Below are 26,074 nucleotides of genomic sequence, written 5' to 3'. Positions count from 1 at the left end.
CCAGTTGCTGGGACAAGTGTGTCTCTGCATGTGAGCCCCTTGGGAAGAAGCAAGTAGTGGATCTTCGCACACCTATAATCACCATCCCTGTAGCTCCTATTGGCTGGTTTCTGGCCAATGGAAGTTGTAAGGATAGTGTTGGGAGCAGGGTGCCTCCTCCCCAGGGACACACAGAGACACACTAGCCTAGCAACTGGCCATTTTGAGAAGTGTGTGGGGCTGCGGTAGGCAAGCAAGCATCCTGCCTGAGTGCCGTGCTGGCCTGTGGGACATTAGCCTCACACAGGGTCATGGCAGGCTGGTTCCAAATGTTTGGCGAGTCACATGTGGCCTGCAGGCCATATTTTCCCAATCCCTAAAGCAGTATCTCTAGGGAAAGGAGAGTGGACTGGGGATGGGTACTGGCAGGGAAAAGGGATGAGGCTGGGGATGAACGGGGTGGGAAGCCTGAGGATGACGGGAACTGGGAAGGGAAGGCTGGAGATGGGTAGAGGCTGGGGATTAAGGGGTGGAGGAAACTGGAAAAGGGGAGAGGCTGGGAAAGGGTACATGGAGAGTTTGAGGATGTGTCATGGCTAGGGATGAAGGGAGCTGAGAAGGAGATGGAGGAACCTGGGGATGTGGAGTGGCTGGGGATGGGGGAAGTGGGGAAAGGAACTTGAGGATGTGGAGTAGCTGGGGAAGGGAGGGGAGCTGGAGATGTGAAGGAGCTGGGGGAGTGTCATGACCTGGGATGAGGGAACCTGGGAATGTGTGGTGGCTGAGGACAGGGGAGAGGGGCTGGAAAGGTGGGGGAGCCTGGGGATGTGAAGTGGCTGTGGATGGGGTCAAGGGGAGACTCTGGGGAAGCGAGAGTCAGAGAGAGGAGGGCACCTGGGGGTGGGAGAAGAGGGGGAGAGCGCCTGAGGGTGTGAAGGGGTCGGGGTGAGGAGCCTGGGAATGTGAGGGGGCTGCGGAGGGAGACAGGAATGTGAAGGGGCTGCGGAGGGAGACAGGAGTGGCTGGGAAGGGGAGAGCAGCCTGGGGACACAAGGGGTTGGGGTGAGGAGCCGGGTGGCTGGGAAAGGGCTGTGGACGGAGAGGCAGGGGGTGGCTGGCTAGGGGATGGAGGCGGGGTTGAATAGAGGCTGCGGCTGGGGGGAGGCGGCCGGGCAGGTCCCGCGGGCAGGCGGCGCAGGGGGACACTCACTCCGCACCATGGCCGCGGCCCGACTCTCGAGGCGGCTTCACGGCCCCTGCTCGGCTCCCGCCGCCGCCGCCATTACCGGACGCCACCCGGCGCAGCCATGGCAACCGGTCTGGGCGGGCCTGGGAGCGGGGCCGCTCTGCTCGGCTTGGCTGCGGGCAGGCCTGAGGGGATTGGACACTCCCCCCGGGGCAGCGCCGCGGCGCGAACCTCTCCCCCGAGGAGCGAGGCGGTGCCGGCGAATAGCGCTGGGGGCGTTTTACAAGTATCGCAATTCAGGCCCTTTTCAGCCTGGGCCCGTCAGCCTGCCACGAGAGCCAGGTGCCGGCCGCGACCCTGCTGCCCACCCGCGGCTTCTCACCTCGCCTCATTACATGCCTGCCTGGCTGCCTCGCATAGGTAGGTTCCAACTCCTCCAGGTGCTAGTAGGGGTAGGACCGCCCCCGCCCCCAGTAAACTCCTCAGGGCACCAGGTTTCAGGGTGGCTAAGTCTAGACTGGCACGATTTTCCGCAAATGCTTTTAACGGCAAAGTTTTTCCGTTAAAAGCATTTGCAGAAAAGCCCGTCTAGATTGGCACGGATGCTTTTCCGCCAAAGCACTTTTTGCGGAAAAGTGTCCGGGCCAATCTAGACGCGGTTTTGCGTAAGAAAGCCCCGATTTTCGCCATCCGGGCTTTTTGGCGCAAAACAGTTTTCAGCTGTCTACACTGGCCCTTTTGCACAAAAGCATTTCCGGAAAAGGGCTTTTGCCCGAACGGGAGCGTCAGAGCATTTGCGCAAGAAGCACTGATTTCGGTCAGTGGAACGTCAGTGCTTTTGCGGAAAATCAAGCAGCTAGTGTAGACAGCTGGCAAGTTTTTCCACAAAAGCAGCCGCTTTTGGGGAAAAATTTGCCAATCTAGACACAGCCGGTATATCTACACATCAGCTTATTTCGGCATAACTGACGCGATCTCAAAATAGCAAAAAAGCCCGTCCAAACTGCAAACCGTTATTTCAAAATAATTTTGAGACGGAGGACTTCTTACTCCGACTCCCGTAACCCTCATTTCAGGAGGAGTAAAGGAAGTCAGAGGAAGCGTGTTCTTCCTTCTACTTCCTGCTGTGTAGATAGCACCAAAAGCTGAATTAAACTATTTTGACTTCAGCTATGTATAGCTGAAGTTGCATAGCTTACTTCAAATTTTGCCCTGCAGTGTAGACTGCTCTCAGTGCCCCCAGTCCACCTATCCTTGGCTGTTGGGTCCCTGCTCGCTCTGGAAAGTCTCCAGTTCAGGCAACTGAATTTTTATGTTTATATTTTCTTTCTAAAATCAGTAATGGAAGTTTTTTAAAATCCTGGCTGTGCACTGCACTTGCCCTCCAGAAATGAAATTAATGGGTAGCAGGTTTAGAACTAATAAAAGAAAGTTCTTCTTCACACAGCGTGTAGTCAACCTGTAGAAGTCCTTGCCAGAGGAGGCTGTGAAGGTTAGGACTATAACAGAGTTTAAAGAGAAGCTAAATAATTTCATGAAGGTTAGGTCCATAAAAGGCTATTAGCCAGGGGATAGAAATGGTGTCCCTGGCCTATTTGTCAGAGGCTGGAGAAGGATGGCAGGAGACGATTCGCTGATCATTGTCTTCGGTCCACGCTCTCTGGGGCACCTGGTGCTGGCCACTGTCAGCAGACAGGCTACTGGGCTAGATGGACCTTTGGTGTGACCCAGTACGGCTGTTCTTATGTTCTTATGATTGTCAAACATCATGCATTACCAAATGATCACTCCATATCTGACCTGTGAGTTCTCCTGCTCAGAGGACACATACACATCACCTTCAAAAGAAGAGCTTAGGAGCTCAAATTCATAGCTTTGCTAGAAGCTAAAAATCATGGAATCAATAGGAAGGCTGTTTTTATGACTATAACAATCTGTAATCCAGAGGAGCTCTCTGTAGCTTGAAAGTTGCTCTCTGTCTCTTCCAAAAATTGAAGTTAGTCTAATAAAAGATATTATCTCAGCTACCTTTGCTGTCATGCATCTTAAGTGGCAGGCTTTTAGCTGCCATATCAGGCTGTCACATCTCAGGAAAAATGTCATTCATTGAAGACAAACTAATCCTAATCCCTTTCGTCTAAAGGAAGAGGCTGTGAGATAGGGCCCAGGAGACTGTAAATTCAAGTTTCTTCTCATTGGTGTTTATTTTTCTATGCGGGTGACAACATTTACTGTCAAGCAGGGCCTCACCCCACTACCCAGAAGATAAGACACTATCATTCCACAATTTTGGAACAATAGGAAGTAGAAGATTGCATTAGGTCACTTTTAGAACTACTGGATCTAGGATGACAATGTCAAAAATTATCTCTTTAGCCACATAACCATTAAGAAGTGCCTAATTCTATGGTAAATGTAACCCTTGCCACAATGTAACCCAAGTGTCTTGCTAGGGTTATCACAATGTTAGGCAAGGATTCTGTGTAGCCTATAAGCCTCCACTCAGAAGCAGGTAGAATGGGAAACGGTCCCTCTTTAGAGACTAGTGACAGCTAAAGAAGAAAGACATGGCTGGGCACTTCTTGAATGGATCACAAGTACCTTAAAACCATGATATCCACTATTCTACCCACTAAACCACAGTCAGCTTCTAGAACCAAGAATCCTGATATGCAACATTGTGCTGTGACCCACTGACAAAGTGGGTCATATGTCCCCTTTCAGAAATTGGTCTCACACAAAATGAAATCCTAATTCTGTAATCACCCTACTAAAAGTCTATACTATAGAATCATAGGACTGGAAGGGACCTCGAGAGGTCATCGAGTCCAGCCCCCAGCCCTCAAGGCAGGACCAAGCTCCGTCTACACCATCCCTGACAGATGTCTATCTAACCTGTTCTTAAATATCTCCAGAGAGGGAGATTCCACCACCTCCCTTGGCAATTTATTCCAATATTTGACCACCCTGACAGTTAGGAATTTTTTCCTAATGTCCAATCTAAACCTCCCCTGCTGCACTTTAAGCCCATTACTCCTTGTCCTGTCCTCAGAAACCAAGAGGAACAAATTTTCTCCTTCCTCCTTGTGACACCCTTTTAGATATTTGAAAACCGCTATCATGTCCCCCCTTAATCTTCTTTTTTCCAAACTAAACAAGCCCAGTTCATGAAGCCTGGCTTCATAGGTCATGTTCTCTAGACCTTTAATCATTCTTGTCGCTCTTCTCTGTACCCTTTCCAATTTCTCCACATCTTTCTTGAAATGTGGCGCCCAGAACTGGACACAGTACTCCAGCTGAGGCCTAACTAGTGCAGAGTAGAGCGGCAGAATGACTTCACGAGTTTTGCTTACAACACACCTGTTGATACAACCGAGAATCATATTTGCTTTTTTTGCAACAGCATCACACTGTTGACTCATATTCAACTTGTGGTCCACTATGACCCCTAGATCCTTTTCTGCCATGCTCCTTCCTAGACAGTCGCTTCCCATCTTGTATGTATGGAACTGATTGTTCCTTCCTAAGTGGAGCACTTTGCATTTCTCTTTATTAAACTTCATCCTGTTTACCTCTGACCATTTCTCTAACTTGCTAAGGTCATTTTGAATTATGTCCCTATCCTCCAAAGAAGTTGCAACCCCACCCAGTTTGGTATCATCTGCAAACTTAATAAGCGTACTCTCTATCCCAATATCTACGTCATTGATGAAGATATTGAACAGTACGGGTCCCAAAACAGACCCTTGCGGAACTTGCACCCACCTTATCGTGGCCCTATCTAAGTTATATTTGCCTAGTTTATCAATAAGAATATCATGCGAGACCGTATCAAATGCCTTACTAAAGTCTAGGTATATGACATCCACTGCTTCTCCCTTATCCACAAGGCTCATTATCCTATCAAAGAAAGCTATCAGATTAGTTTGGCATGACTTGTTCTTCACAAACCCATGCTGGCTATTCCCTATCACTTTATTACCTTCCAAGTGTTTGCATATGATTTCCTTAATTACCTGCTCCATTATCTTCCCTGGGACAGACGTTAAACTGACCGGTCTGTAGTTTCCTGGGTTGTTCTTATTCCCCTTTTTATAGATGGGCACAATATTTGCCCTTTTCCAGTCTTCTGGAATCTCCCCTGTCTTCCATGATTTTTCAAAGATCATAGCTAAAGGCTCAGATACCTCCTCTATCAGCTCCTTGAGTATCCTGGGATGCATTTCATCAGGACCTGGTGACTTGCTGACATCTAACTTTCCTAAGTGATTTTTAACTTGTTCTTTGTGTATCCTATCTTCTAAACTTACCCTCTCTCTGCTTGTATTCACTATGTTAGGCACACCTCCAGACTTCTCGGTGAAGACCGAAACGAAGTCATTGAGCATCTCTGCTATTTCCAAGTTTCCTGTTACTGCTTCTCCCTCCTCACTGAGCAGTGGGCCTACCCTGTCCTTGGTCTTCCTCTTGCTTTTAATGTATTTATAAAAGGTCTTCTTGTTTCCCTTTATGCCTGTAGCTAGTTTGATCTCATTTTGTGCCTTTGCCTTTCTAATCTTGCCCCTGCATTCCCGTGTTGCTTGCCTATATTCATCCTTTGTTATTTGTCCTAGTTTCCATTTTTTATATGACTCCTTTTTTATTTTGAGATCATGCAAGATCTCTTTGTTAAGCCAAGCTGATCTTTTGCCATATTTTCTATCTTTCCTACACAGCGGAATTGTTTGCTTTTGGGCCCTTAACAACGTCCCTTTGAAATACTTCCAACTCTCCTCAGTTGTTTTTCCCTTCAGTCTTGCTTCCCATGGGAGCTTACCTACAAGTTCTCTGTGCTTATCAAAATCTGCCTTCCTGAAATCCATTACCTCAATTGTGCTGGTCTCCCTTCTACCTTTCCTTAAGATCATGAACTCTGTTATTTCATGATCACTGTCCCCCATACTGTCTTCCACTTTCAAGTTCTCAACTAGTTCCTCCCTATTTGTTAAAATCAAATCCAGAACAGCTTCTCCTCTGGTAACTTTTTCAACCTTCTGAAACAGAAAGTTGTCTCCAATGCAGTCCAGAAACTTATTGGATAGCCTGTGCCCCGCTGTGTTAGTTTCCTAACATATGTCTGGATAGTTGAAGTCCCCCATCACCACCAAATCTTGGGCTTTGGATAGTTTTGTTAATTGTTTAAAAAAGGCCTCATCCACCTCTTCCACCTGGCTAGGTGGCCTGTAGTAGACTCCTAGCATGACATCACCCTCATTTTTTACCCCTTTTAGCTTAACCCAGAGACTCTCTACACAGCTATCTCCTACGTTCATCTCCACTTCAGTCCAAGTGTGTACATTTTTAATATACAAGGCAACCCCTCCTCCCTTTTTTCCTTGTCTGTCCTTCCTGAGCAAGCCATACCCTTCCATACCAATATTCCAATCATGCGTCCCATCCCACCAGGTTTCTGTAATACCAATGATATCATAGTTGTATTTATTGGTTAGCAATTCCAGTTCTTCCTGCTTATTACCCATACTTCTCGCATTTGTATATAGGCATCTAAGATACTGATTTGATCTTGCCTCCCTGTTGTGCCCTGACCCTCCTTTCTCCTTGCCATTATAGGCCGTAGTCCCCCCCATTTCCAACCCATCTCCCAGTCCCGCACATTCAGCACTTACCTATATAACTATAGGGCAAAATAAAGATATTTTGAGGCTGCTGGAATAATTGTATTGATTTTAAATTGCAAAATCTTGTGTTCAGCAGTGGATTTGGATATTCCATTAATATTTATTTTATTGGTTTATCATTTCTGTTTGTGTTTTGATTAATGGAAACTTCATTTTTAAGAATATGGTGGAGCAATTGATTGAAGAGTTTGTTTACATAGTACTGAAAACAGTGGTTGGAGATTTAGTTTGTGTTTACAGAGAGTGGAAAACACTACCTGTGCGATTTCCAGAAATTTGAGAAGTTGATTTAGTAAGTGTATCTTTCAAGAAAATAAGAATAATTTTTGAAGCACATATTAGCACTTACTGGGGAACTGATATCTCAAGATATTACTGAAAATCTACAGAGCCTTTCACCAGTTTGAATCTAGTCCAAATTTCTAGGAGTATATCTACACTGCAGAGTTTTTCCAGAAAATGGCCATTTTCCAGAAAAAACTACTTATGTCCACACTGCTATTGCATTCTTTTGACAGAAAATCAGAAGAACAGAGGGGTTTTTCTGATGGCAGTAAACCTCATTCTATGAGGAAAAGGTTTTTTCCGAAAAAGCTTTTTTGGAAAAAGGTGTGTGTGGACACGAAAGAGGGAGTTTTTTCGAAAGAAGAGGCCTCCAGGAAACAACACAGATGCTCTGGTGGCCACTCCATCCACAGTAATCACAACTTAAATGTGAGATTGCGTCCAATCAGTGTGGACGCTGTCTTTCGAAAAAGCACATCACTTTTTCGTTGCGCTTTTGCTGTATAGACGCTCTCTTTCAACAGAAGTTTTTCCCTAAGATCTCTTCCAGAAAAGCTTTTTCTAAAAGAAGTCTGCAGTCTAGACATAGCCTAGATAATAAAAATTGTTTCCCGCTAATGGATGACTCCTAAATAAGATATGTTTATGGGTCTCATTTTTAGCTCCAATTCTGTACTTGAGCTGCACTCGTAACCATAGTATCCGACTATCTACATTGCAAAATAATCAACAAGTTTTATATTTTTGGCAATTTCACTGCAGAAGCCAAGATCTTTATCAGCTGTAGAGACTGAACTGCCCACTTCCTAAAGCCTTGTTTCTTGGACATGCTGATAGATCAGTGTACCTGGGAAACCTACCCTACTGCTGCCTTGTAAACTGAGGATTTCTGAATGGCCATATCAACACCTTCCATTAGCAATAAATCCACATGGCTTTTGTAAATTGCAGTAAAATTATAGGCAAGTTATTTGCAGATATGAAAATTCACTCACTAAATTGTTTACATATAATGTTAAATATGGAGCCGCACAAAACTTGACAGCTGTGCAGCTTTCTAATTTAACATTTTGTTTATATAACCATACGGCTGAATAAAAAAAAATGGGTCATTGATTTAAATGTTCTATGTTTTAGCACAGCTAATGAGATAGGAGGAGGATGGCAGTAGATTACACATATGTAGTTTAACTTCCTTGGTTTTTCTCGTCTATCTGCACATAGCTAATAAAGCCTCATAAAGGACAAAGAAATACATTGTATAGTTTTAGGGCACCATCTGGTGGTTCAAGGTGCACTTTACAGAGCCCTGCCTCTGCAAGATTGCTCCCTATGCTTTATCTCCTCCCTTGTCTCTTAGCGTGCATCTACACAGCACCCTAAATTTGAAATAAGATATGCAATTTGCACTATGCAAATTGCATATCTTATTTTGAATCTATTTCGAAATAGCTTATTTTGAAGTTTGGTGCATCTACACCATGCTAAATTTTGAAATAATGCACTATTTCAAGCCATCCCTTATCCCTCGTGAAACGAGGTTTACTGGGATGGCAAAACAGCATGCCTATTATTTTGAAAAATATTTCAAAATAATGGGAGGTTTGTGTAGATACAGGGTAGCTATTTCGGGTTACCTCCAGTATCCCAAAATAGATGGGCAGTGTAGACATACACTTATTGTTTGTCATAACTATTCCTTGCATCTTGTTTCAAGCTTGATTGTATGCTGTTTGGGGCAGGGAGTCTATATGTGTCTGTTTGTATAGGATCTCTTACAACAGGACCTGTTGGTGCTATAATAAAATAATAATGATAATAATAAAAATAGGGCTTTGTCCAATTATATTTCAGTGTCCCAAGTAATCAAGATTCTCTTTCTTCTCTTTGATGAAATTGGAAAGAGCTAGTTGAGTGCAACATGCTTTAAGTGTTTTTGACTATGTTGTGGAAAATGTACATTTTATACAGAATCTTCTAAATTATCTCATCAGACCAGATAAACAGGTTCATCTGGGCTGATATCCAACCCTTTGCAAGCATTCTATTTGATACTTCAAAAATCCATAGTGAATCTGGCTAATTTACAATGCAGAAAGGGAAATATTTCTTTCCTGATTTCTGTGAAGGAGATTTATGCCTAAACGATAAGGCTTGCTCAGTGCTTATATTGATGTTCTGGATTAGACAGAAATGAGATGCCAAACTCTGTTTGGGTATGTCTACACTACCACCCTAGTTCGAACTAGGGTGGTTAATGTAGGCATCCGAAGTTGCAAATGAAGCCTGGGATTTAAATATCCCGGGCTTCATTTGCATCTTGCCGGGCGCCGTCATTTTTAAATGCCCGTTAGTGCGGACTCCGTGCCCGCAGCTACACGCAGCATGGAGTAGGTAGTTCGGATTAGGCTCTCTATTCCGAATTACCGGTACACCTCGTTCCAGGAGGAGTAATGGTAGTTCAGAATAGAGAGCCTAATCCGAACTACCTACTCTGTGCCGCGTGTAGCTGCGGGCACGGAGTCCGCACTAACGGACATTTAAAAATGGCGGCGCCCGGCAAGATGCAAATGAAGCCCGGGATATTTAAATCTCGGGCTTCATTTGCAACTTCGGATGCCTACATTAACCACCCTAGTTCGAACTAGGGTGGTAGTGTAGACATACCCTTTCTTAGGTAGTGAGTGGCTAATTGGTGTGAGTGAACATAAATTCAGGAATTAAGTTAACCTAGCACAATAGGGCTCTGGTTTTGGTTGGGGCTTTTAGCATTGTTACTCCCACAAAATTCTCTCTCACTCATACACTTTATGGAGACCTACCTTTACCCAATTCCTAGGGTTCAGGAGTAACTTCCTGTGAGTTTGCAAGACCTTTTACAGAGCTTGATATAATAATATAGCATAGTCTGATTTGTAAAATTAATTCTGTATATATTCATGCAATATTTTGTGCAGAAATTTATCTTTTCATATGCAGGCAGTTTTCAATATTTTCATAAATCTCTTTTGAATTAACAAAATGATAAGCAACAAATGTACTAGACTTGCACAGAAGACTTAGAACAACATAGAACTTGCCCATATACTCTAACAATCTAGATGTTAGACATGATGCAATGAGCAGCATTACAACCAGTAGAAAGCAGATGGGGGTTATAGAGCAATATGGTCACATGATGGTTCATAACAGGTGTATACTAATTGAATAAATTCACTATATCATTTTAATATATTAAATGTTTATTTGGTAATACAAATGATACAATGCAACAGAAAGTACCAGTCTCCTGCAGCATGACAAAATAAGCTTTATAACATTCATTATACTCTGCATTAGAAATATTTTGAATATATATTGGACCGTTCATTTGAGTAAGAACTGCAAGATGGAAAATTTGATGTGGTGCTGTAGTCCTCTGTTGTTAAAATACTACGGGTCAGAACCTTAGGTGGTGGCTGCCAACTGGTTTATGCTAGTTCATATTCTGGACCTCTCTCTTTTCATCAAATCTCTATAAGCTTGTTAATTACTTTTTAACATTCCTATTGTGGTAGCTCCTAAATATTTCAACTAAATCAGGCCCTCTTGTGCTAGATGCTGTCCAAACACAGAGGGTACATCTACACTGCATGGCTATTACCTCGAGTCTACACAAGCCGCCAGTTATTTCGAAATGTTTTTTGAAATAACAGACGTGCTGTTTCGCCATCCTGGTAAACCTCATTGCGTGAGGGATAAGGGATGGCTCAAAATAGCACATTATTTTGAAATTTGGCACAGTGTAGATGCACCAAATTTCAAAAGAAGCAATTTTGAAATAGTTTCAAAATAAGATACGCAATGTGCATAGCGCAAATTGTGTATCTTATTTTGAGTTTAGGGTGCTGTGTAGACGCACCCAGAGTGAACAACATTCCTTGCACCAGAAAGCTTACAATCTAAGGGTACATCTACATAGCAGGGCTAAGTCTAATTAAGCTACTCAACTTCAGCTATGCCAATTGCACAGCTTAAGTCAAAATAGCTTAACTCGGTTTTAGGAGCTGTCTACGCATCAGGAGGTAGAAGGAAGAACACTCTTCCTTCGACTTCCCTTACTCCTCATGAAATTAGGCTTACCAAGAGTTGGAGTAAGAAGTCCTCCAGCTCGACATTATTTCAAAATAAAGGCTTGTAGTGTAGACACGCTCTTTGTTATTTTGGAATAACATCAGTTATTCTGAAATAACGCTGCTGTGTAGACGTACCCTGAATGACAAAGATATAACAAGCATGCCAATTTGACAAATGTGTGCAATTCTTAGCAAGATTCTTTGATACCTGGAAAAAAAGGAAGTAATAATTGTTCTCTATTTACATTCTAATATATAAGCATTTTATTATAAAATACAAGTGGTTCCAAAGTCCGTACCTCTTTTATGTGCTGGTATTCTTTTTTACTACACCTCTTTTTTGAGGGCTACTGCTGTTGTTAGTATAGTTCCACAGGTGTATCTGGTGCTTCACAGATGGATAAAAACTGACTTGTCCCTACTTCAAAGAGCTTACAATATAAGGGCTCCTACAAACACTGCTGAGCATAATGCTTGTTAATGTTGAGAACCTAGCCTCCTCACTGCAGTAAGCAATATGTCTGGTATGAAATGTTTGAAGGACTGGACCTGAAATTTGATTTTACACAGGAAAGAATGTTTAAACAACAAATCAGGGCTTGGTGAACAAGAATTACAGCAGCCAAAAGTGATATATTTATTATTCTTGTTCATCTTCAAAATTCCTCAGTGGATTTGTATTTTAATTAATTTAATACATTAAAATTGACCAAGAGTTCAATTACTGAAGATCAAAATTTTAAATTCCAATAGCCATCTCATAGTATACAAATGTCACACCAATGGCAATCAATAAGTGTTTGTACTTCACTAGAAACACTGTTTTGAATGCCCCGAGTGAGCTTGATTCTCCTCTCAATAGAAGCTGCAGATGCTCAGCACTTCTAAAATAAATCTGCTATTCTTTAGGAGCCTAAATATGGATTTAGGCATCCACGTTACAAAATGTTGGCTTTAGTCTTTCATCAGCCTCGATTAACTGTGATCCAGTGTTTTATTCCAGCAAAGCAATAAAAAGTTTGATTATATTTTCATAATTAATTCCTAGAAATTATTTTAAAAATAAAGATAATTTTATCCTCATTAGGTTAAAAAGTCCATTTAAAAGAGGGCCCATTATACCTAGCATATCATAAGTAACACAAAATATATATAAATGCTGTACAGTACAATCTGTCCATTTGTAGTAGACTCTTATTCAGTGAATAAAGAAGATGAATTATGTAATATTCACAGAATTATTCTAGCTTATCTGTACTACAAGAAGAACATGGAGTTGAGTGGAGCCTATTAGCATCATATTATTATTTATTATTATGTGAAACAATTTTCCTTTACTTTAGGATTCTTTGCCTGAAGTATGCCCTGTTGTCTTTATTTAAATTACAAATACTGGACTGTAAGATTCTCACCCTGACTATTTCTATCAGGGAAATATTTAACATACTCAACAACAGTATTTTAAGATCCTAAATAGAAAACGTGACTGTTTCCTCTGCTTGATATTAAATCTTACATTCAAAATACAATCAGAATGATATTTACCCCTTGATAGGCTGGCATCTTTGTTTTAAATAATTGCAACTATGCTTTCTCTCATTTCCCCACATCCCCAGGGATTCACTCACAAATGTGTCCTGTCTGAGGATGGCTATAAAGGAGGGAAACTATAAAATACAAAAAGGAAGCTGAACAGTGATTTATCATTTCCTTTTTTTTTCTTCATCAGAACCTTCAACTTTTTAAAATTAATTTTTACAACAGTTTATTGATACTTCTACTGTGCCTGCCAGCCTGTTTTCATCATACCTGTGGAGTTAGCCTTTCCATAGGCAGCATTACAGGTCATATTTAGCAGCTGTGGCTTCCACTGGTTCCAGTTTTATCACAGTGATGGATAAGCAGATTGGAAGCAGTGATGGTAGCAAAATATTTTGTAGAATGATCATATTTTCATCATTTTATAGCACAGGGAGGTGAAAATCTATGCTGTGTTGACTGAATTGGCATATTTGGCAGGTAAAACAAACCAGTTATGAGATAGCATAGTCACAGAACAGTGATCACTGATCACTTGAGGGGATTAATGTTTAGCATCATCTTTTACATCCAATGTCAGAAAAATAAGGCTTGGTGCTTTAAAGATAAAGGTCATGGACTCTGTGTTACTTTAACCTTATGATTCTGTCCTCTCCAACTGCTCTTGCAACCTTCTGATTCCTGACTTGTGTGTAGGTAGCACTTCTGGTCTCTAGTGACAGGAAGGACTATTCTGGCACAGTTCATTTCCACTCTCTCATTTCTTGTGTTTCTAACACCCCTTTTCCTGCCTTCAAAATCACTGGGAAAGAACCAAGGATAGAAATAAAGACCAAAAGACTGTGGCAGGGATGAGACAATGAAGGCCCTGATGGGTTTTAAGTATATTATCCAATTTACCACCATCCAGAACCATTCACAGATTTTAAACAGTTTGACAACAGGTGACAATTTAAACAGTATGATAATAGTGAAAATAGTTTAGATTCAACAAAAGATGGACTTGTAGGGCTGGCTAGACATTTTTTCACCATCTTAGTCTCCAAGGCCCCAAATCATGCAAGTTACATCCCGTGGGTGACCCCCTATACCTCCACAGAGCTCCACCGAAATCAAGGGGCTCCATGGGGGACAGATGTCTGCCTGCATAGTTCCTCTTGCAGGAATGCATTGAAAACGAGTGCTAAGAAGCCAGGCTTTACACTAAACTATGAAAAGATCCATGCACAACCAAATAACGTGATTTTGTGTTATTGGAAGAAAGAGATTTGAAAAATCTTCTGGTTGCTCACTGGCAAAAAAAAAAATGGATCCAGATAAGTGATCTGTATGTGCTGGCAAACCTAGATTTAGGGAGGAGAGAAGAGTGAAATGTGTTAGTTTAAACAATACTGAAAATTACACAGAACTTGTCTGCTCATATGCGTCTATGAAAAGTAAGGGACCATGTTTGTAGGACAGTGTTTGCAATCTGATTTCCAACAAGGCATGTTGTAAACTGATTGGCACGGTTGATGATGGGGATGCACATTTTTCTTCCTAAGATTGAAGAAACCTAAAAGAATGGTCAAATCTTTGTGAGATTCTCAGATGCTTCTGTCTCAGGATGTATGTCCTTTTTATATCTGTTAACTCAAGGCTTCTCCAAGTGATATCTGCAAGTATACAGCCACAGTGCAGTTTCTCAGCTGAGCGTAACTAGGGAGCCTAAAACAGGGCTGTTATCTCTAGGATCTGGGGGAACACAGATCATGCCACAATCCCACTCTTCCTCTTGCTCCTCACTAGACAAAATAATGGAAGGAGAAGGAGATACTGGAGGTTATCTTGATATTAGCATCATTCCCTTGTTCTAATGGGAAGCAAGAGGTCCACACTGGAAGGTGCAATTTGTGTCTCCTCGATGTGGGGAAACTGATTTCAAGATCCTGGATCTACAATGAGCTAAGTATTGGGAGTGCTGCAGAACAAGGAGCTGGAAATAAGGCACAGGATTGGAGATAGAGCTGAAAGGGAGAGAAGTTAGAGGGGAAAAGTATCTCAAAGGACTTTTTAAATGATTAGGTCTCCAGATCCCCAGCTCATGTAAATTAGTGTAACTGTTCATTCAGTGGAGCCACACTAATATACAGCAGCTCAGGGACTTGGCGCTGCATCTCTGGGTCTAAATCACATTGATATACAACCATCTCTGGGCTGAGACATAGCAATTGTTTAACAGCTCAAAGTATTCAGTAGTTTAGTGCAGAGAATTAAGAATACTTTATCCAAATAAAATCAGAAAGGAGGTTTAGATGGGATTAGTAATACTGAAATCTGATGCGTATACTAGAACCAAAATCCATTTCTGATGAAAAGCTCCATGGGATCTTTTCAGCACAAATGGACAATACTTTAGTTGTACAGCTAATTCTACAGACAACACCATCAGCAGCACGTTAACATGATGTGAATTTAGAGTCAGGATTGCAACCTATTGAAACACCTAAACCACTTCCTAAGCACCTGATTTGTCTTTGAAGGTCTTTCCTTCCAATACTGAACAAGTCTAACCAGAATTAGCTCATAAAATCTGACAAAGTCACAGCTGAACTAGTGAGTCTGTAGACTTTGTTATCTGAATTAATGGTTCACTCTTCTCTGGAGTATTTTTTCCCCTTACACTACAATCCTTTACGGTGTTTAACTTACCAGTTCATTCTTTCAATTATTTCCTGCAAGAAAAATGTCAAAATTAATGTGTACGTTTTTGTATTTCCTGATTCCAACTTTTTAATGTATATTTTAAGATCAACTGGGACCACTAGACAATCTAAACTCACTTCCCACATATCATGGATCATTAAATTTTCACCCAGATATTCCTATATGGAGCCCAGTGACTTTAGGTAGAACAAAACATTTCATTTTTCAGAAGACTAAACTGTTGCGTGCCATTGTCAGAGAGCAGGAGAGAGTGAGATGCCACTACTACCCTGAAGCTTCTGCAATGGCAGAAAATCAATTGGATGACATATGTTCAGATGATCCTAGCAGATAATCCACACCCCATTCTGGAAGAAGATGAAAACCCCTTGAGATTCCTGACAATCTGACATGGGAAATTCTTTCCAAAATGCAAAGCTAGTGACCAGTTTCAAGCTAAACATGTGAGCAAGAACCAGCACATAGGCATCTAAGAAATGAGGCTTCTCTGTCAGAGCATTGGTCAACCCTTTGAATTAAATCAATCTGAAACATAGCCACATTTAAAAATTTAAAAAAAAAACAGATTTTTTTCAGTACATCAGGCTAATTTACCACTTTTTTCTATGCTATTCTTGCTGACCCACTAGATCATAAGATCCCAAACTGGAGGGCGCGCTCTCCTGTGGGAGCATGAAGAAATTCCAGGGAGGGCATGAGGCGACCCAGTCCCTCCCCGATTTGTCAATCCCACCCCAAGAAAGAGCCTGGTCCATCCGGTAAAAAAATTCACAAAATACCATGTGAAATGTCCAGCATTTTCTGTTTTTCCTGGCTCGGGTGTCTGCTGGAACATACGTAGCTTGGGCTGGCTGAGGTGGGGGGGAGGATGGAGCATCCCGGGTAGACTTAAAAATGTCCGCCTTAAAAGGGCAACTTTTTTTTTTTTTTTGGTCAACAACTTTTCCCCTGGAGTACCAGCATCTTTTTTATACTGGTCCCAGGAATTAAAGGGTCTGCAACTGTTTTTTGGCCCCAGTCAGTCCCCCCCCCCCCTTTTCTTTTCCTCAACAAGTTTTGCTGCTTTTTGGGGGGAGAGGGGCATGAGGGTTTCTCAAGAATCAAAAAGGGGGCATGATGCCAAAAACTTTGGGAACCACTGCACTAGACTATGGTGTAACACGTTTAATTTCTCTTTTTCCCTGCATTTACTGTAAAGCATTCAAAGCCAACATTCAAACATAAAGAGAATATTTTCATAACTACAAAATAGTAGCAAGAATAGCCAAAGCCTGTTTCAGTATCTACTGATCACTCACTGTAATCTTTTGAGCACTAGGATAATTGATAGAATCTTTTCTTCAACTAAAGCTCTTCAGTATAGTGAAATACCCTTGCACCACTTACCATAATTTGGTAGTTTTGAAAGATGTGAAGAGACGGATGAAAGATGACTTGTCAGCATCTTTGGAGCAAAAGAATAGTAAATTTTAAATTTATGATTTTGCATGAGATTAAAGGGAAAATTCTGCCATCAGATGCACACATGCAGCTTTTATTGAACCAAGGAGAATTTTGCAAATGCATCTAAGGACAGATTTTGGCCCTTGAATCTAACCCAATACAATATTGTATGTCAAGTGTAAAAAAAGTCTCTACTTACAAACTAAAATTATCAGAAGCAAAAAGACCAGCAAAGTAGCAAAACGTCCTCCCAGAAACCACCTGAAATCATAACGAATACCTTAATTTTTAAATTGTACGACAGACAGATATTGGGCCAACACGCTAAAATATGCACAACACACATCTCCAAGATCAGCCTTCAGTCAGCTACCATCTTGGTCCTTCAGTTAAGGAGCTCAATATTCCCAGACTGGTGATGGGGTATAGACCTGTGCCATGGAATGTGATGGAATGTTAACTCTTTCCTGGCCTGTGTGGGGTAAATATGGGCCTGAGAGAGGTCATGGTAGGAAGATACACTGACGATCAGCAGCAAGGAGTTGGACTGAGCAGATGCTAGTTCAAGGATCCTGGGCTGGAGCTTAATGTAGTGGGAGGCCCCACGTACCCCTACCAACACACTTGTGTGGTAGCATGAGGTCAGCGAAGGGAATAAAGAAAGCTCTGAGGAAAATGATGGAGGACAATGAGGCCAAGAATCGAGGCTGAAGACTTGATACAATGTCTTGAACATTGGTTTGTTGGGCTTTTTGGTACCCCAAAAGGGGTTCCTTCACAAACTGTCAAATCCCCTCTGCAAATATATGTTTTGCGGAACCCCAAAATAGCATCCAGATGCTAATGCAAGTTGTAATGAATATATAAATCCCCCGGGAAATAAAGTCACAGCAGATAGGGAAATATATGGATTTTGTGAATCAGATAAGCCATTATTATAATTTCACATTTGGCACCTATCTACAACCAGGTATCTCAAAAATTCCATTATGATGCTAATCACGTCTGCATCCACAAGTACTTTCTTTTTCATTTCACGTGACAGGATTTTTATACAGATAAAACCTCTCTAATCTGGCACCCTCAGGACCCAAATGGTGCTGAACCAGAGAATTTGCTGAACCATGGGAGATCAAGATTGTCTAGTAGCATTATCAACACTTCCACTGTTTACTGGACTCTGAGAAGACATTTAGGGGTAATTTAGAGCTAAGAACAGCTCAGAACACTGAGAGCCAGGACTGGTAGCTATAAACACATTTTTGGGACCATGGTAGACTTGGCCACACCTATAATAAATGGATATCTGGCTAACTAAAATCATGCCACAGATGTCACCGTACCAGAGAGTGCCAGACTAGAAAGGTTCAACCTGTATATTGAATCGGGGCTAGTATATATTAAGAAAAAACAAATGTCAAGGAATATATAATACTATGTTTTGAAATTTTCTTTTCCAGTGTAGCAAATGCCTGCTTGGTGTGGCACTCTGTTCCCACTACTGAAGGTTCCGTCAGCTAGAGATTGGTAAGACCTTAGCTAAGGCCAGGTCCACACTACAGGGGAAGGTCAGCATAAGGTATGCAGTTCCAGCTGTAAAAAAAATGTAGCTGGAGTCTATGTACCTTAAGCCAAGCTTCAGCACTGTCCTCAGTGGGAAGTCGGTGGGACAAATGCACCCATGGACTTCCCTTACTCCTCATGGGTACAGGCACCGATGAGGGTGCCATCAGCATTCGATTAAGCTTTACTAGACCCGCTGCATCAAATGCCAGAAGATTGATCCGCTACAGTGTCAATCTTCCTGAAAGTGGAGACATGGCCTAAGAGATGTGTATCCTTTAGTTCATGCAGTAGAGGCTCATGAATTAAGCTCCAGAGATCCAAGGTTTGATGCTGGCTGCTGATAATTAGGATCTCTTGGTATTACAAGTGACATCACTTTCAATGGATTTCTTCTGTTCCCATTTCTTACACTAAAATTAACCTTTTCCCAGTGACTCATCTGAGTTCCAGCATTACTGAGCTCCTTGTGGTCCAAAGCCAACCAAAGTTAGGCCCTTACGGTGTGTGTAGACTACATGGCTCTGTCGATGGAGCCATGTAAATTAGTTTATTTGGCATAGTCAAAGAAGTGGGGATTTAAATTATCCCCGCTTCATTAAAATAAACATGGCTGCTGCGCTGTGCCGACGATCAGCTGATCTGGCACAGCGTGGCAGTCTAGATGCGGCACGGTCGACAAAGGACGCCTTTGTCGACCGTGCCGCGTCTAGACTGCCACACTGTGCCAGATCAGCTGATCATTGGCACAGCACAGTGGCCATGTTTATTTTAATGAAGCAGGGATAATTTACACACACCCATGTTTCACGAGGCATACCGGAGTTGTCAACAAAGGTGTCCCTTGTTGACCGCGCCGCATCTAGACTGCTTTGCTGTGCTGGATCAGCTGATCATCAGCACAGCGCAGCGGCCATTTTTATTTTAATGAAATGGGGATTATTTAAATCCCCGCTTCTTTGACTATGCCGAGTAAACTATTTTACATGGCTCTGTCGACGGAGCCATGTAGTCTAGACACACCCTTAGAGCTGTTGCTTTAAAAAAATGCAAAACAGGTTCACAGTCCCAAAAGTGTGTGTATGGGTGGTGGAGAGGAGAGGTTTGGGGGGTGACACTCCATGTGGTCTTAAAAACAGCTAAACTCCTTTTTTTTCCCTCAGTGTTTCAAATAACAAAAATGTGCTACTACATTATAAATACATATGCAAAAATTCAGCCTGAAAGATAATGGTCTGACAAAACTGCAAACATCTGGAAATGACCCATTAGAATGAAATATCTTAGACAACCTTAACTAGAAGCAGTACTCTATATTCCACCTATAATAATAAACATGCAAAACATAAGCTAAACCATACAGACTATAGAAAGTAAATTAGCACCAAAGAATGGAAAAGAAAGCAAGAGTGGATTTCCCAAAGCTCCAGTTCTCTTTTGTTTAGCCTACAGAAACTTTGCTAATTAGGATGTTTGGTTATGCATCAAGTTAAAAAAAATCATATTCCGTAATATGTATAGCAAATATCTGTCAAAGATAATCTTTGTATTTTCATGTCATTGTTCTCTAAATTTTAAAATTAGATACATAAAATTACACTTATTATTAGACTTAATTAACCTCAAATCAAAGGGGAAAGTAGCTTAACCAGACAATTTAGTTCAATTTTAGAGGATATCTACTATATATTTGAGAGAGTTTGTGTGTCTGTCTGTCCATCAGTGAGTCAATTTGAAAGACCACCGATTTTAGCATGACTTAAAGCAAGGTAAGGGTTGGTAGTATCAGGGCAACGGTATTGGCCTGGAATATGATGGTTTCTCATTAAATGGAAATGGAGGGGTTTGCAGGGACATTATATTGTACAATGACCACAGGAGGACAGCCAGAGATGGGGACCAGGACAGCTGTATTGGGGCAGCAGGGAGCAGGGATGGACAGCTATGTACTATATATTTCAAAGAATTGATCTGTCTGTGTGTATGTCTGTTTCCCCTCTAGGAAACATGCATACACCCCTCCCCTGGCTGTGCCCACTGGAGCTGCAACTGCCATGGAGAGGTGTTTCTCACCTGTCCTCAAGCTTCTGTGGTGACAGAGGGCTGCTGTTGACCTCTCTCCCTGAGGCAATCTGAATACTCATCTCTAGTCCCACCCCAGAACAATGATTTAAATGAAGAAAAACAAAACTTATTTAAGTTAAGGACCTGAAGAACCCTGGGTAAATCCTCTTGTTTGCTTATCTCTCTCTATATAAAAATTTTTTCTTGTGGGACAACAGAGTGGCATCATTATGTCCTCGGTTGTGCAGCCTTCCTCCTCCCCCATCTCTGGTGCTCTGGGGAGGCAGGACCTGCGTGGCCTCCTCCCTTCCCCCTCCCCTGTGCTCTGGGAAGACAGGAACTGTGCGGCCTCCCCCCTCCCTGGGGATCCAGGGAGGTGGGAGCCACACAGCCTCTTCCCTCCTCCCTGCCACGTGTGCCCCCCCATCTCTGCCAGTGAGTGGGATAGTGATGGGGATGCAGGATCTGGACAGGAGGTAGGATGCAAGGTCTGGGTGCAGGAAGGGGTGAAGGTGCAGAGTCTGGCCAGGAGAGAGGGTTCAGGAGCAGGCTGAGGGTAGAGTTTGTGGCCAGGAGTGAGGGTGCAGGAGAGGGCTGGGGGTAGCATGTGGTCCGGGGGGAGGGTGCAGGAGCAACGGTAGGGTGTAGGAACAGGCTGGTGGTAGGGTGTGAGGCTAAGGGGGAGAGTGCAGGAACAGGTTGGGGGTAGGGCATAGCAATGGGGGTGGGAGTTGGTGCGTGTAGTGGCCAGGTGGGAATTGGGGTATGTAGCAGCCAGAGAGAGGGGGGTTGGCGAGCTTCCGTACCCTCCCTAACTCCAGCACCTCCCCCCTGGCCAAACATCCTATCCACCCCAACCTGCTACTGCATCCTCCTGGCCACACACCCTATTCCCAGCCTGCTCCTTCACTCACCCTCCTGGCCAAACTCTGCATCCTCCCTTGCTCCTGCACCATCCCACTGGCCAGAAACCCTACTCCCAGCCTGCTCCTGCCACCTACCTCCCAAGCAGACCTCACCTGCTCAGCCCCTCCGGCATTCCACCCCCCGCCTAGATCCTGCACCCCTTCCCCATCCCACACACTGGCAACTCTATCCCACACACTGAACTCCTCATTTTTGACCCTACCCCAGAGCTTGGGGGAGGGGGCATAAAATCAAATGGCACCCCAGTGGCCTGAGGCCTTGAACCTCGGTCTTCCCTCCCCCCACCAAGGGGCTGGAGCACCAGAGGAATGAGGTGTTTCAGTTGGAGGCCACATCAGGGAAGGTTGGGGGTTTTGGAAGGGGCTTTTTTTTCCTTCTCACTTGTGTGGGTCCTAACTGATTTTTCTGTGCATCGGTGGCCCCTGACCCAAAAAAGGTTCCCCACCCCTGTCATAGATAAAGACAATGTTGAAACCTTTTTTGTTGGACATAATATTTTACTTTATTTAAAATAAAAACTGGCCAGCAAGGCCCTCAACTGGGGCCCAGCCCTCATTTGGCCACAGTGTCCTGTCCCTGGAGCAAATCCTGGGGCAGGCCCTGCGGTCCAACCCCCATCTGCCCGCAGGAAGGGCTGGTGGCGGCCCCCTTCCTGCTGCCGCACTGGTAGGAGGGGAGGCCACAATCTGGCTGTGGCAGACAGCGAGGGGTTGGCGAGTGTAGCGAGCAGGGGGCACAGCCCTTTTGTAAAGTTTATTTGAAAGACGTGTTACAGCTTAATACAATTAAGCTGAAAAAAACTGAAAATGATAGTATTTCCCAACTGCGTTTCCTATTTAATTAACTGCATAACTCATATACCAGACATGCTAAATTATTGTGTACAGTTTGAAATATATATTTATACACCTAATTTATGTAAGCTAATAGGTGATATGTATATACAGATCCTGCATTTGCACACAGTCAGTTAGGTGTCAGTTCTGCATCCAAACAATTTGCACATATCCCCCTTTGCTTGCAAATGCACCTTCACAATACTGAATGCCAAATTTTGAAAATGTGGCCCCAAATGTCATATATTACTCACCAGTTGAAATATATATATATATATATCTTAAGCATAATTAAAATGAGGATGAAATTAAAATTACCTTGCACACACTGAAATGATTAAACACATGGACAGCATAATCATTTGATAAATGACATTTCTCACTGCATTGGATCCTAATAAAAAAGGAAACAAATCAGGAATAATAATTTTTTCTGGATATACTTGAAAACAAGAAGAAGCTCCTTCCTTACTGCTCCCCTGAAACGCTGAAATTCCATGAAGGAAGGAGTATTTGTGATAAAAAGGAAGCTTTACTATGGAACATCTTCACATAAGTCAGTGGGATTCTTCAATGGCCAGTTAAATCTAACCCTCAATAGGCAAATCCAATTATTCTGTACTCCACATCCACATTCTCTTTTTTTGAAAGCTGTAAAGCCTGCTGAATTGAGTTCTAATATAACCTCTCCCAAGTGCTATATAAAATACTAGAAGACTTACCTGGCATTGCTTGGGTCCTTCAGGGCAGGGAATGGCAGTGTGTGTGGGATGCAGGAGTCAGGACAGAATTTGGAGTTGAGGGGGGCTCAGGGCAGGGAGCTGGGTAAGTGGAGGAGGGAGGTGCAGGAGTCAGGGTTGGAGAGTGAGGAGGGGCTCAGGGTAGGGGTGGAGGGTACAGGAGTCAGAGCAGAGGGTGGAGGCTCAGGATACAGGGTGGGGGTGCAGGAGTTAGGAAGGGTGGGGTTGTATGGGGTTGGGAGGGGTGAGGGTGCTCAGGGAATGGGGTGGCCAGTGGCTGCTCCCCATGGATAGTGGGGGACAGAGGAGGCCCACCTGTTGCTCCTCAGGGCTACGGTGCTTGCTGTCTCCCTGTGGTCATTGGTGAGTATAACTAACCCTGCTATCACACACCTGCTTTCCATTAGATGAGGAACAGTCACATTACATGCACATCCCATTGTCCTTGCACAACCAACCCCTGAACTTGCTTTAAGTTATGATAAGAGGAAGCTGCTTACCAAATGAGATGGTTCCAGCTTTTACCATTTAGGAAGAGTTCTTGAACAGACAGACAGACACACACACGTACTCTTTCATATATATATGCTGGAGACCAGGGAGAGGGAGGGCCCCGTTCGTAACTGTGGATCCGACATAAGTCCGAGTTACGCGGATCCGACTTATGTCGGATCCACAGTTACGAACGGGGCCCTCCCTCTCCCTGGTCTCCAGCAGACCAGGGAGAGGAAGCAAAGTGGTGGAACACGCGGGCAGCGGACAGCCCAGACGCGTCTGGGCTGTCCGCTGCCCGCGTGTTCCACCGCTTTGCTCTGCTCTGCTTTGCTCCCCGTTCTCCTGGTCTGCAGACCAGGGGGACGGGGAGCAGAGCAGAGCAAAGCCGCGGAGCACACGGCCAGCTGACAGCCCAGACGCATCTGGGCTGTCCGCTGCCCGCGTGTTCCGCCGCTTTGCTCCCCGTCCCCCTGATCTGCAGACCAGGGGGACGGGGAGCAAAGCAGAGCAAAGCCACGGAGCCCGAGGGCAGCAGGATAGCCACAGCGCGTCTGGGCTGTCCCGATGCCCCCGTGCTCCGCGGCTTTGCTCCGGACGCCTGTGGTACAGCAGCTGGGGCGCTGCCGGTTGGTCCCGTAGCGCCGCTCTGGGCGCCACTGGACCAACCCAGCAGCACCTCAGCTGCTCTGCCCCAGGTGTCCCCAAGTCAGCAGCTGCTGAAAATGACCAGTGGCTGACTACAGGAAGCCGCTGCCCTGGGCTTCCTGGAATCAGCCGCTGATCAGTTTCAGCAGCAGCTGACTTGGGGATGCCTGGATTTCTTAAGTTAAATCTGTATGTAAGTCAGAACTGGCGTCCAGATTCAGCTGCTGCTGAAACTGATCAGTTTCAGCAGCGGCTGAATCTGGACGCCAGTTCCGACTTACATACAGATTCAACTTAAGAACAAACCTACAGTCCCTATCTTGTACGTAACCTGGGGACTGACTACGTAACGGGGAGCAAAACAGAGCAGAGCAAAGCGGCGGAACACGCGGCCAGCTGACAGCCCAGACTCGTCTGGGCTGTCAGCTGGCCGCGTGCTCCGCGGTTTTGCTTCCTCTCCCTGGTCTGCTGGAGACCAGGGAGAGGGAGGGCCCCGTTCGTAACTGCGGATCCGACATAAGTCGGATCCGCGTAACTCGGGGACTGCCTGTATATATATAGTAAATATTCTCCCACAAAATCTCCTTAACTGGACAAACAGTTTTGACAGTGGACATCAGGATGTACATAAAAATGGCCATAAGAAGTATTCCTAAATGTAAAATTACCACCTTAAAAATGTAACTTGTTTTTTTAGATTTTGCAGTAACTAGAATGGTGTAAATTTATAAATTTCAAAATTTGGGACTTCAGTTGCTAAAAGGACCAAGAAAAGTTTAAATTAATACAAAATGCCGAGGAGCCATTTTAAACGTCCATAACTCAAACAAATTAACAGATTTCTTTTTATTTACAGCTTATATTTTTTAATTCTGAAAAATTATTTTTACAGTCAAAGTTCAGGATGAAATTTTAGCCCCACTAACATCAGTTTATGTTCTGCCATTGACTTAGGTAGAGCCAAGATTTTACCTAAAGTGCCAAAAATTTGTGAAAGATACATTGTACTATTCATACATAAGCAATCTTAAAGAAGGCATTAAATCTAAACTGAAAATCTCAACACAAACTTATCTAACAAGCAGTTAAGGCACATATATACTATTAATTTAATAGCACATATTAGTTGTTATATTATGTATGCACATGCAATATGAGAACTAATATAAGAACTGATATATTTTTGAGCGGCTCTGAAGAATTCCTACAGATTTGTTTTTAAGTTAAAGTTTTGTTGCAGTGAAATTTAGACTTGGTCGCAAATGGTTTTTTGAAGCAATCTGAAAATTTAGAAATAATTTTCATTCAGTGAGTTTCACAAGGAACACGTTTTTGGGATATACAAAATTTCACAAAAATGTTTGGTCTTAGTTTTTTCATTTTTGTGCCCTCCTCATCTTGATTCCCCCAATCTTCTCCTCCACCCTTCCCTACCCCAAACCCTCCATATCCCTGAGTTTTTTCAATTTTGCCATTGAAAATGGGGGAACAAGGAAAAGGAGGGATATATGAGAGGGGAAAAATTGGAAAAGTTTTCATTTTTAGATTAATTAAAAAAATCTTCAAATTACATTTTTGCAAAAATCTACAGTTTAAAAAAAGACCATTTTCAATATCTTTTTTTCCATTTGAAAAATTTCAATCAGCTCTACAAATAACAAATTGAGAAGAAAAGAACATAACTCACTTGAATGACCCAAAGTCTCCTCATGGAAATACTCATCTACCGTAAATTGGGAGCAATGAGACAAATCACTGAAATGTTTTCTTGGCTGAGTGAACACCACCTCTTTCGGAAAAGAGGATTCATCAGCTTTTGATGTTTGCTTTCGTGACATCCAGGTTTTGCATTCAGAAGAAAATTCAGAGTCAT

At 43.2% G+C, this 26,074-nt stretch overlaps 2 protein-coding genes and 1 long non-coding RNA gene across 7 annotated transcripts in view; 1 reads left to right on the top strand and 2 right to left on the bottom strand.

The window, feature by feature from the left end:
* The window catches only part of DNAAF11 (dynein axonemal assembly factor 11), a 61,995-nt gene extending 60,312 nt beyond the window's left edge, over positions 1-1,683 (bottom strand). For 3 of the 4 annotated variants that reach the window (XM_075920118.1, XM_075920120.1, XM_006123548.4), the window contains exon 1: positions 1,190-1,489. In XM_075920118.1, coding sequence (XP_075776233.1) covers positions 1,190-1,199 — 10 coding nt within the window. In that variant the 5' untranslated portion in view covers positions 1,200-1,489. Of the gene's footprint in view, positions 1-1,189; positions 1,490-1,547 lie in introns of those variants that run through there. The other variant, XM_075920119.1, reaches the window with a different exon arrangement.
* Positions 1,447-25,983, top strand: LOC112545874 (uncharacterized). The gene is made up of 3 exons (XR_003089440.2): positions 1,447-1,585; positions 18,392-18,458; positions 25,848-25,983. It is a non-coding gene; the product is annotated as an uncharacterized LOC112545874 (long non-coding RNA).
* Positions 10,350-26,074, bottom strand: part of TMEM71 (transmembrane protein 71) — a 28,315-nt gene continuing 12,590 nt past the window's right edge. For both annotated transcript variants that reach the window (XM_006123547.4, XM_006123546.4), the window contains 6 exons: positions 25,889-26,074; positions 22,640-22,715; positions 17,131-17,192; positions 16,875-16,932; positions 15,474-15,496; positions 10,350-14,125 (listed from right to left, as the gene is read on the bottom strand). In XM_006123547.4, coding sequence (XP_006123609.2) covers positions 15,490-15,496; positions 16,875-16,932; positions 17,131-17,192; positions 22,640-22,715; positions 25,889-26,074 — 389 coding nt within the window. In that variant the 3' untranslated portion in view covers positions 10,350-14,125; positions 15,474-15,489. The remainder of the gene's footprint in view (positions 14,126-15,473; positions 15,497-16,874; positions 16,933-17,130; positions 17,193-22,639; positions 22,716-25,888) is intronic.

The sequence above is a fragment of the Pelodiscus sinensis genome, chromosome 2, assembly GCF_049634645.1.
Source record: "Pelodiscus sinensis isolate JC-2024 chromosome 2, ASM4963464v1, whole genome shotgun sequence".
In the NCBI taxonomy this organism is placed as follows: domain Eukaryota; kingdom Metazoa; phylum Chordata; order Testudines; family Trionychidae; genus Pelodiscus; species Pelodiscus sinensis.
The sequence above is the reverse complement of the archived record's forward strand: the minus strand, read 5'-3'. Positions and strand labels throughout refer to the sequence as shown.